This window comes from Phascolarctos cinereus, unplaced genomic scaffold (assembly GCF_003287225.1).
Source record: "Phascolarctos cinereus isolate Bilbo 61053 unplaced genomic scaffold, phaCin_HiC Scaffold_4;HRSCAF=312, whole genome shotgun sequence".
Classification (NCBI taxonomy): domain Eukaryota; kingdom Metazoa; phylum Chordata; class Mammalia; order Diprotodontia; family Phascolarctidae; genus Phascolarctos; species Phascolarctos cinereus.
This window is the reverse complement of record NW_027555847.1, coordinates 624,054,250-624,066,725: the sequence shown is the minus strand read 5'-3', so window position 1 is coordinate 624,066,725 and position 12,476 is coordinate 624,054,250. Positions and strand designations below refer to the sequence as shown.

The 12,476-nt window shown below is 40.5% G+C and overlaps 1 protein-coding gene across 8 annotated transcripts in view; it reads left to right on the top strand.

The window, feature by feature from the left end:
• Positions 1 to 12,476, top strand: part of MTSS1 (MTSS I-BAR domain containing 1) — a 231,729-nt gene that overhangs the window by 169,723 nt on the left and 49,530 nt on the right. For 7 of the 8 annotated variants that reach the window (XM_020964995.2, XM_020964991.2, XM_078153726.1 and 4 more), the window contains one exon: positions 9,106 to 9,190. In XM_020964995.2, coding sequence (XP_020820654.1) covers positions 9,106 to 9,190 — 85 coding nt within the window. Of the gene's footprint in view, positions 1 to 7,849; positions 8,080 to 9,105; positions 9,191 to 12,476 lie in introns of those variants that run through there. The other variant, XM_020964996.2, reaches the window with a different exon arrangement.

Below are 12,476 nucleotides of genomic sequence, written 5' to 3'. Positions count from 1 at the left end.
TATATACTTTGGTTATCTTAGGCAAGTAGAATTTGATATTTAGGTATTTGAGTGTTGATAATGAAAACCATTCTGCCATCTGTCTGCCTTAGCCATCCACTAAAGTGCCTCAACCATTGTTATAGCCAAGGTTTTTCCTATTGTCTAATTCAAGTCTTTGAATTTAGAGACAATTTCTTTTATAGCTTTGTAGAGATTTTTTTTTCCTAATGAGGGCTGGGAAAAGATGGACATTTTCCAGAGATAATCAGTGTGGTTTTCCTCCCTTCTTCATAATCTCGATGTATCCATGCATAGATGAATGTCTATTCCTGCCTGCTATGCACCTCTCCTTGCCTTTTGTACCCTCCAAGTGAGGCTTCTGCAGTTTTGGGATTTCATCAGTGGCTATTTTCTCTAATCTCTAGGATTCCCAGCATTTAGCACAGTTCTTGGCATATAGTAGGTACTCAATAAATGTTAACGTTGGTTTATCCTGTTTCATAGAGCCCCAAAGTGGTGATAGACTGTGCTTGCTTGGAAGCCACTCATATTATACTGCATCTAACCTTAGAAAGCTATTTCTGGTCCTTTCCTTGGGTGTGATGGAAAGGCAGTGGCCACCTGTGCTTTATCTTTGAAGGTTAGTGAATTTAGATTATAAAAGCTGGAAGAATTCTTTCCCCACTTCAGCCCCACTCATTTCCCTTATTTAAAGTCGAGAAGACTAAGGAATTTGTTATCGTTCAGTCGCTTCAGTCATGTCTGCATCTTCATGACTCTTGTCTGGGATTTTCTTGACAGAGATATTGGATTGTTTTCCATTTCTATCTGTAGCTCACCTTACAGATGAGGAAACTGAGACAAACAAGGTTAAGGGACTTGCCTAGAGTCACACGGCTAGTAAGTGTTTGAGGCTGGGTTTGAACTCAAGTCCTCCCAATTTCAGGGTCAGCACTCCATCCACTACACCACCCAGCTGTCTGACTAAGGAATAGAAAGGTTCAGTTATTTGCTTGAACTAGCGCTAGGTTCTCATTCGGCTATAAGATGTAGAGGCAGAATATTGGGCGCAAATTCAGGCTTTGGCATTCATTAGCAGGGTGACCTTGGCCATATCACTGAACCCCTGAAATTTTTAGTTTCTTCATCAGTGTATTGGAGACTTTTCTAGTAGTATGTTCATTACCTACTTCATGGGGAAGTTGTTGTAAGGATTGAATGAGATAATATATGATAAATGCTTTGTAGACTTTAAATGCACAAATCTTCATCAGTCCTTGAATAGAGCCTAGTATTCTGCCATGGCCACACAGGTGATCTGATACCCCCACCTGTGCTTTCCCTCCACCCTTAGGATTAAAAATGCTGAGGACATGAATCAGAGACAGCATGGGGGGTAATGGAAAGAGTACAGGGCATGGAATCAGGAGAGATCTGGCTTTGAATCCCACCTCCCATTTGCCCTCTCTAAGCATTAGTTTCCTTATCTATCTGTAGAATCTGTTTCACAGGTCATTATGTAAGTGGTTGTGATGAAAGAATGGATAGCATGATCTCTAAACTGTAAAAGAGCTAGGAGGTACAGTGGATAAAGTGCTCATCCTGGAGTCAGAAAGACTCACCTTCACGAATTCAAATCTGGCCTCAGACACTTACTAGCTGTATGACCCGGGGCGAGTCACTTGACCCTGATTGCCTCAGTTTCCTCATCTGTAAAATGAGCTGGAGAAAGAAGTGGCTAGCTGCTCCAGTAATTTTGCCAAGAAAACCCCAAATGGGGTCACAGAGAGTTGGACTTAACTGAAACAACTCAGAAGCAACAACAAAAATAACAAACTTTTAAGCACTGTGTTAATGTCAGCAGTGATTATCTGTACCAGATCCAGCTGTCAGGACTCCCCTTCCAACTTTGAGTAACTTTGGACTCCTTGTGGGAGATCTAGGCCAGGGAGAGAACTATAATATTTAACAGGGGCTCCCTCATCTGGATGAAATATTAATAACAACAATAGTGATGATTATTACTTTAATAATTATTATTAATAAGAATAACAACTAGCATTTGTATAGCACATTAAGGTTTGTAAAGCATTTTATGTTATCTCATTTGATCTTCATAACAAGCCCATGAGATAGATATTAATATTATAACCATTTTACAGATGTTGAAACTGAGGCACAGAAGAGATTGATTCAGTGCTTTCCCTCTTGTAATTATTTCCTATTTGTCCTACATAATCTATGTATTGGTTTGCATGTTGTCTCCTCCATTAAATTGTAAGCTCCTTGAGGGAAAGAGACCTGGGGGTTTTGCCTCTTTTTGCATCCCCAATGCTTAGCACAGTGCCTGACACACAGTAGGCACTTAACAAGTGTTTATTGATTGATTTGCCCAGAGTCACACAGTTAGTAAATGTCACAAGCAGAGTTTGGATTCCAGTCTACCGTATGACCTAGGAATGTGTTTCTTGGCTGTCGCCTTGGGGATCAGAGCACTCACTGTACAGGCTATAGAGTGGTGGGCGTGGTATTCTATTGACTCTGATAATCAGCACATATACAACCCAAGGGTGGGGAGGCTGTTCAGGCCATCACCAGTTGTAGCTATCACAACTGCCTTGATTCTGGTGTTTGGCAAATAGCTTGAGCTCTGAAGGCTTTTCTGGTTGATTTTTAGACAGCCAGGAGTAGTTTGATTTCTGGCCCAGTTGTTTCCATGAAAATTATGTTGGAGTTTAGAGGTGGGGCTGGGGTGAGAAAGTCTTTATATTGTTTGGGGGGGGGTAGAATGGTGGGGAAAGGAATGTCACACGGGTCATCGAGTTAGAGCCGGAAGGGACCTTAGAGGCTCTTTAGGTCAGCAGCCTTATTTTACAAATGAGGAAACTGAAGCCTGCTCATTTCTATTTGTTAGGCTTCTTTAGAACTTGTGCATATAATTTCCCGTTCTTAGACCAGATGGCATTGACATGCTCTATCGTGTTCTCAAATTCCTATAGAACTTAGGTCTATACCATTTATTACATTGCTATATGTTTAGTTGTCCTTTATGGGGGGGGCGGTTGGCATTTGTGCCTTCCCTCCCCAACTGGATGGTTTCTCATGGATCAATAAATATCAAACTCTACGGGAAAGTGTCTTACCTACATTTTGTTCCTTCCTCATTACCAAACACAGAGCATGGCACACAGTAGGCATTACTAATGATGATGCCAGGGTTACGAACTCTGCAATGCCATCTATGAGGCAGGTTAGTGAAGACACAAGTCAGGCCCTTCAGCTGACCGATCAAAAAGCTGCAGAAGAGGCTTGCATTTACCGTGCATAGAAAGGGATGATGTCAAGACATTTTCTTATTGATTAGTCCTAGAAGCATCTATGTAGCAGTCCTACTGGGAGCATACTGTTCCAGACATAAAGCTGGAAAGACATGTGGGGAGAGGTTATTTATCCATATCCTCATCTGCTTCTAAACTGTTTCAGAAAGATGAGTTGTCATTCAGTGTGGCCTATAAGGACTAAGAAGTAGTCAGTCAACTAACATTTGTTAAGAACCTACTATGTGTGGCCACTGTCCTAAGCAGTAGGGATACCAAGACAGGCTCCTTCCTGTCCATTTCTTGCTAAGTCTGTCCCTTTATCTTTAACCTTTAGAGAAATTAATATCAAGGTTAATAATACATATACCTTTATTTTCTTTGGTTGATGTATGCTCATGTTAAGAATTAAAAGTGGGACATTTGTACTTTTGGCTTGGGGAATGGGGTAATCAACTCAAATTTACTCAATAACAGATGTTTGTTAAAGCCTTTTTTTTTTGAGGCATTTGGGGTTAAGTGACTTGCCCAGGGTCACACAGCTAGTAAGTGTCTGTCTAGTCTGAGACCACATTTGAACTCAAGTCCTCCTGATTCCAGGGCTGGTGCTCTATCCACTGCACCATCTAGCTGCCCCTAAAGTAAGTCTTTTAGTCTAATGCTAGTCAGTAACAGTCAATGAAAAATGACCATCTGAGTATTCCAGGAGCTTGCAGTCCTGGAGTGGGAGAAAACACACACACAAATAGCTGTAATATAAATTAGAACTCGTTTAAGTGCAGAGGAGAGGTCAGTGGCCAGAGAGAGCTAAGAGGGAGGGATTACTTTTTTCAGAGGGTTAATTAAGGAAGAGATGGCACGTGAACTGGGCCATCGAAGGAAAAAAAAAGGTGAGTTGGTGGATCATAGATTGTGAATACAGTGGGATATTGTGACACAAGGCAGGAAAATATAAATTAACCCTGTGTAGATTAGTGCCACTCCCCCTTTATTCTTTTGTCCAGTTATTTAAACTAGATTTCTAGAATTATAATTCTATAAATCAAGATTCTGTAAATTTTTTAATATAAATTTGTCACTATAGTTATTCCTTTTTTTAAGGACATGGGCTTTATAAAAGTTTTAGTGCAATTTTTAGCTTGGGATGTCTTATGTATGTGAGAGAAACACCTGCAGAATTTGAGCTTTGTCAGAAGAGGTACACCACTTACCATTGTAGTCAAGGCATTTTTCAGATGAGAAGACTGAGATTCAAAGAGATCAGAAGAGTCATGCACTCTCTCCCTTTGTCTGAGTTAGTGGCAGAGCCAGGGTGAGACCCCAGACCCTCCTATGACTCTGTAAGGCTGGTGCTTTCTGCATCTTGCCTTTCTGCTTCTAACTGGACTAGAAATGAATAGCCTAGTAACTCTGCATTAGTTCTTCATTTGCATGTAAGGTTGAGGGGAGTGAGAATGTTTCTGTTTAGGGCAATTTTCAATAAATTAATCACATAATAGGTGCTCTGTAATTTTTGTTGAATATAACAAATACATAGTAGGTGCTTAATACATTTTTTTGTTGAATACATTAATGGATTTGAAGTCTGAGGGGGTTGGGTGCAAATTTCTACAATGAATAGAACTTTCTTGTTGAAGCTGTTAACATGCCTGTTGATCAGAGTTGTCCCATGACTTGTACTTGGAGGCAGTGAGCTCTCTTTCACTCAAGGTCTTTGAACAAAGCTGGGGTAACCACTTTTTAGGGGTGTGTAGAAGAGATTCCTGTTCAAGTATGATAGCTTCTGTGATAGCTACAGATGTGACTTTAGGCAAGACATTTTCACTTTTCTAGGGCTAGATCATATAGGGCTTCATTCAACTCTAAATCCCACAGTCTTGTGACCAGGAAGGGACATGGGTAGGTAACAGAGAGGAGAAAGTTTTCAGGATTCTGTGCTTAGTACAAATAATTCAGGATTTTACCATTAATGTGTAAATGATTCTCTCTAGTGAGGGTTGTAAAACTGTCAAGAGTTCCCAGCATGAGAGTCTGCCTCTCCTGACCTTTAGCCAGAAAGTCAGCTGACCTTTAGCCAAATGAGGGGCTTGAGCCAAATAAAAATAAAATGTTTCCTACAGATTCTTTCTGCTTGTTTATAGTGAGTTACCCCTGCTTAAGGGCTGTGTTGGTAGGTGGTTACTAAGCAAACAGTGCCATCTGCTGGCTTTGCCCTGTGAAGCTGGTGAAAATTGTATGAACATCTGTGAGTTGAAAGCAGGGGATAGATGCTCCATCTTCTGCCCCTCTGGATGTCCTGTGTGCCGATAGCCAAGTGTAAGACACTCTCAGAGGTCCTGGCCAGTAGTCTTACTGTTCAGTTCATCTGGTATATTCTCCCAGTAGAATGTATGTAAGCTCCTTGTGAACAGTGATTTTTTGTCTTTTTATCCCTAGCACCTGGCCCAGTGCTTTGCACATTTCTTACTAGTGTACTTTTTTTAAGAGTATACCTTTAGAGTGTATTAAGTGATGTAGAATGCCACCCCTCACGAAGTGACTGCCTTCATGGAGGCAAATCAGCACTTATTTTACAATTTTTAGCCTTCAAAAGTTGCCTGGGGCATTGAGCCTTAAGTGGTTTGCCCAGAGTCACGTAGCACATGTGTGCCAGAGATGGGATTTGAACCTAGTTTTTCCTGACTCTAGTCAGAGATGATGGACAGAGGCCAGCACCCTATTCACAACTCTGCACTCAGTAAACACGTGTTGAATGGATGAAATTCCCTGAATGGACATGAATCCAAATTAGAATTACTGCTTAGGTCCTTGTATCATTTTACCCTGTTTTCTTACAAGGGTCTAGGGTTCTTTGAGAGGAAAATTAGAAATGTGGTCCAACTCAGAATCACAGACTCCCAGAATCTCAGAGTGAGAGGGGATATCAGCAGCCATTTAGTCTAACCCCTACGTGAATGGAATTTCCCCTATCACATAGTGGACAAGTGGTCATCTAGCTTTTGCTTGAAAATCTCCAAGGAAGGGGACCCCACCATGAACAGCATGAATCGTTAGGAATGTTTTCCCATTGTTGGGTCTGTGTTAGCTATCGCAAAGTTTCCACCCATTACTTTTGGTTCGGGCCGCAGGGGCCAGAAGCTCCTCCACAGAGTAGCCACTTCAAGCTTTCGAAGACACTTACTATGTGTACCCCTTTATCTGTTCTTCTTCAAGATAAATACACCTAGTGCCTTCAATTGATCATCCCATGACGTGGACCCAAGGCCATTCACCATCCTGGTTGTCTTCCCCATGATAACTGTCCAGTTCACCATAGTTCTTAAACTGGTGCACCCAGAACTGAGTATATTACTCCAGATGTGTCCTAACAAAGGCCTATCACTTCCCTATTCCTGGAAGCCAGGCCTTTCTTCACGCAGCCCAAGATTACATTAGCTTTTTTTGGCTGCCATATCATGCTGCTGACTCATGAAGCTTGCAGTAAACGAAAACCCCCAGATCTTGTTCAGAATAGCTGCTATCCTCCCCAATCTTGCTAATGGTGAAATTGTTTTTTGTAACTATGCAAGAGGTTTTTTAAAGTTTTATTGATGTGTTTTATTTCTACATTGCAAACATTTACAGATCACCCCTACTTCATGAGAGGTCTCTTGTTAAAAAGGAAAACAATAAATAAATTAATAATACAATGACCTCATCTGAAAGTGCATGCAACATTCTACGTCTGTAGCAGCACCACTACCACCCCCTCAATTTTTTTTTTAATTAGCAGAAATCTGTTTTCTTTCCATTCTAGTTCATTTGGAGAAAAAAGAAAAACATTCCTTGTAACAAATATACATAATCAAGAAAAATAAATATTCTCTTTCTTACTCTCTCTTTCTCCCTCCCTCCCTCTCCCCCTCTTTTCCTCCTTCCCTCCCTCCCTCCCTCCTTCCTTCCCTCCTCTCTTAGTTTCCTTGGGTATCAAGTCCTTATTAGTCATTTTTGTTTCATGATTTTCAGTGCAAAGGTCATTCTTGTGAAATAGAAGAACAGAAGTATAATAAAAATTGAGCAGGGTGGCTTTCTCTCATTTATCCTTAACTTCTCTTACCTGCCTCAAATAATTGTGGCCTTTAGTGGAGAGTATATAATACACCCCCCCCCATATATTTGTAATACATATATTTTATATGTATGTACTGAAAGCCTGTTAGGTATCCACAGTAAAGGGAAAAGGAATTTTTTCTTAAATACTTTAAGGACCTGTGATTTTATTAGTGTGTATATTCCTTCCCCTGATCCACATTGTAATCTCTCTGCAACAGAATTGATGGTCTTTGAGAGTTGCAGTGATTGAAAGATCCATTAGTTTTTAGCTAGGCCAGCCTTCAGACAGTTGGCATAGAACAGGGTCCATCTAAGTTGCTTTAGTGAGTTCCTGGTGTATCCACATTGTTCTCTTCAATCAAATCTTCTTTTTCTTCAAAGAATTTTTTTTTGCACTTTGGGTCTTTAGCATCTCCCATCCCTTCTGGCTTGATTCCCTCCCTTTACATGTGAACCAGGTCTTTTCCAGACTAGTGTAAAACTTGCCAGAGCTTATGGTACTGGTATAAAGTTCAAGAGCATAGGGTCACCTCTATGTCCCCCATGAAGAATGGGACAGGATGGAAGGATGGAGGGTGGTGCTTTAGTGAAGGGAAGCAGAATAAAGGGGGAAATTAAAATGACAGTGATCTCAAGAAAGATAAGAACTGGAGGGAAGTATATCACAGGACAGAGAACACTGGAGGAGGTAATTCTTGCCTGATAATTAACTTTGTCTTTAATTCATACAGTTTTGCTTTGGAAATATATTAGTATCTAATCAGCCCTAAATTGCTTGGTGTATTAAAATAATGCCTTATTGGACACTTTTTTGTGTGTGTGCTGAACCCACAAGCTTCGGTGTTTCCATAACATTTATAATTTTGCCTGGCCTTCAAATGTTCAGTGTGGAGCTACCATCTGTGATTATAATCAGTTTCCTCCCCACACTCCCACCACTCCTAACTAACATAGAGTTGCTTATTCAAGCATTGCTTTTGAGAAAGGGAAGGAGAAGGAGAACATGACAAATCATTTAAGAAAAGAGAGTGAGGGGGATAAATACAAGGCTATTTGGATTTGCAGACTTGTTTTCCTGTATCTTACTCAGGCTGAAACCTTCCCTGGTCAAGCTGTTTTTTGTTGTTGTTGTTGTTGTTAAGTCATTTTTCAGTTGTGCATGACTGTCTGTGCAGCTCATTTTATAGATGATGAACTGAGGCAGAGTTAAATGACTTGCCCAGGGTCACACAGCTGGTATGTGTTTGAGGCAGGATTTAAACTCATGAAGTTCTTTCTGGTTCAGTGCTTTATCCACTGTGCCACCTCCCTGCCACAGGTCAAGCTATTACTTTAAGCTAAATCCATTTTTTTTCCCAGATGTTTTTGACAAAATTAACCTGCCCCTTCTGTGTTGCTGAAGATATTGTCCTCTCGATTCTGTTTCCATGCCAAAGGACTGGATTTTAATGATTACTCCATGGACTTCTTCAGAAACATTATTTGTTCTCCTGAATATATTAGTGTGGGATTTCTTTCCCATGAGCCAGAAATGAAAAATAAAGTGTCAGATATTGCATTGATCATAGTATTATACAGGATCTAAGTTATTCAATTATTGCCATTGGTATCTTTCTTTTTTCTCTTATTAAAACTGAGATGTTAAATGGGAGGATAGGCATTTTCGGTATACTTGCTCTGTCTTGTCTCAGCCTTGTTTGTTTTCTGTTTTCAGGTGGTACCAGAGAAATCGGATCTGCCCTGACCAGGATGTGTATGAGACACAGAAGCATAGAGACCAAGCTGAGACAGTTCTCTAGGTAAGTCACAACACGTTTATTCATAAAGCAAAGGGGACTTTGCATGCAGTTATTCAGTCAGTAAGCGTTTATTAAGCACATTCTGTGTGCCAGGCACACAGGTAAGCTGCTGGGGACACAGGGAGGAAACAAGCATTTATTAAATATCTACTGTGTTCCAGGCACTGTGCTACTAAGTATTTTATGGATATTATCTCATGTATTCTCACAACCACCCTGGGAGGTAGGTGCAGTTATTCAGTCAGTCCGGAAAACATTTTAAAATACCTACTTCTTCCAGGTACTTAACAGTTGAAGATACTAAAGCAGACAGCTGGTTAAGTGACTTGGCCAGATTCAGGAGGGTGGGTTTGGGGAGAAGGGGGAATGGGAAGAGAATAAGCATTTGTATTAGCACCTATTATGTGCTAAGTACTTTTGACAAATATTATCTCATTTGAGACTCACAACACCTAAGGAGGTAGGTACTATTTTTATTATCCTCATTTTATAGTTGAGGAAACTGAGGCAGACAGAGGTAAAATTTCTCACCTGTCTGAGACCAGATTTGAACTCGGGCCTTACCAGCTCCAGTCCAACACTCTCTCCTCTGCACCACCTGCTGCTTCTACAAAGAAGAAATTAAAAATTCTGATGTCCAGATGGAGAAGATACATACACTCTCTCTCTCTCTCTCTCTCTCTCTCTCTCTCTCTCTCTCTCTCTCTCTCTCTCTCTCTCTCTCTCTCTCAACCACTCTTCCTGCTTGAAGAGTCCATGCTATTTTCTCCCAGGCATATTAAACAGAGTGACTGAGTGAAAAGCCATTTCAGTGATCTTTTTAAATTCTCTTGGTGACCCTGGGTAATCATCCTCATCCCCAATCACTTTGCAAATCCTGAAACTGACTGAACCAGCAACTCTTGATTCCCCACCAAATTGCTGATAGAGGAGAATTTGTATATAATAGGGAGTTGGCAGATTTAGGGTATGGGAGTGGCAGATCCCACCCTGTTCCTCAGTGTTACTAAACATTTATTAAGCTCTTAGTTTGTGCAGAGCCCTGAACTAGGCACTGGGGGAGATAGCAAGGTTAAGAGGTTATACTCTCCTCTTTGGGTGGGGTTTGGGGAGAAAGATATGGCACACTTACAAAGGAGATTATCATCCAAGGACTAGCCTAGCTAAGTTTGTCTTAAGTTTGGACAGGCTAAGCACCAGCTTGGCCATAAAATGATGAATTTTGAGGGGTCACGTTAACTCTTTTTTCAGACTAGGTCTTTCTGTTTCGCCCAAATCAGATGCTCGGTGGTGATTCGTGGGCCCAATCCCACTACTAATAAGCATGGGAGTGCTAACCTGCTCCATTATGGACCTGGGCCAATTTGCCCCTGTTTAGGCAGTCTGGGCCCCTTCTGCTGTCTGGGGCTCACCATAAAGGTGATAGACTTAGTCCGGACATTCTGTCTGCTTTCTCCTTTGCTGCTCAGACCTTCTAAACTCAAGTGATTATCAACCTTAGCCTCCCCAGCAAGTAGTGATTACTGGTGCCATATCAACTCTTAAATACCATCGACTAAATTATGGAAGGCTTCAGGTCCAAACCAATAGAATCAACCGTTACAGACCCTTCAAATATTGAAGGTTTGATTAGCGGGGCTCTGAAGTCTTCCATAGCTTTACATCATGTTTTTACCAGTTTGATAGTTTATAAAAGCTTAATTTCCATGTTTTGATATCTGTTTCAAAGTGGTTGATTTCCTTTGTAATCCTGTGTATTTCATGTATTTATGTATTTAAAAACCTTATTCTGAGCAGGGTTATATAGGCTTCACCATACCACCAAAGGATCCTTGACACAATCCTGCTCATTTGGAAGCTAAAATAAGGTCAACTTTGCGATGGAGGGGAAGGAGGGGACAGTGCCCACTAGATTTAAGGAAGTACTAGGAGGTGCTCTTGACTCTCAGATTCCCCCGTTTGCCCCCAGAAAGAGTGAATAGGTCTGGCGCAGTCATTCCAAGGGGATACCAATTGAACTCCCCTTACCTTGTAGCTGAGAGTATATGACCTGGTGAGAGCTGAGGATAAGGACTCTAAAATTCTTTAAGTAAGCCAATTTGGTCATTGACTTCTAAGTAACCTCTTAATTAGGCATTTAATAGACTGTGTTTTTAAAATTAGGGTGCCCTAAAATTAGACTTTAGCCCTGCTCTCTGAGAACTAGGCTTGAAGGCCTCCAGACTTTTATTGTCACTGGGAATTCCTCCTGTCATTAACTGACTCCTGGGATAGCCAGATAAATTAATATCTGGCTGCCAATCATTTTTTTCCCAAAATAAGAACTTTCTAGTTTTGTCGATTTAGTGAAGTAGAATGGAAAGAGTCCTGGATTTGGAGTCAGAGAACCCAGGTTTGAACCATAGCTCTACCACTCCACACTTGTATGACCTTGGGCAAATTATATAGCCTCTGTATACTCTATTTTCTCATCCTTAAAATGAGAGAGCTCAACCAGCTGACCTCTGAAGACCCTTCCAGTTCTAGATTCCTAGAGTCTCTGACCCTGACTTTATTTAGGACCATTACGTAGGAAAACTTCTGTTGCCCTTAATTAATAATATTCTTTTGGAATTATCATATTTCAAGTCTGATTATTTGGTTTGTGTTTGATGACCCAGATCTGTAATTCATACAGGAATACAAAGGACATTTTCCAAGAGCTGTGAATTGCTCATGAGTGGTAGTCCTCAAAAGAAGCGTTAATGACTCCTTGTCAAGGAGATTGTCAAGTAAGATGCACCTTTCAGGTAGAGGTTGATTTATGTGGTTCCCGAAGTACCCTTCAACTCTTTAAGATTCCATTTTTTTTTAATATTCATCTGCATGGATAGCTTTAAAAATAAACAAAAGATCCTTAAATTTATGGGTGAGCATTTGATCCATTTAATTTAGTTGAGTGTAAAAATTTAACTTAAGAGCCTCATGAAACCTCACTAATCTCTTATTTCCCTGTGGAGAATTTATGACAACTTAAAGAAAGCTACTAAAAAAAAAATTGATGAAAAAAATTTTTTTAAATTGATGACTCAAAGATAGTTGGAAGAAAGAGGTCAAGAAAAGTGCTTGCTAGGACTTTGGCCTTACTCACTGTGTTGAAGCCATCTAAGGAGGGTACTTTGTAATGCAGTCTAAATTTCCACAATATAGGAAAAGACTAAATAGGACCTCTATTCAGAGGATGGAGAAATTTGAATTATATGACTTGCATGATGTCATATGTGGTGCTGAGAAAAGAATCAAGTGT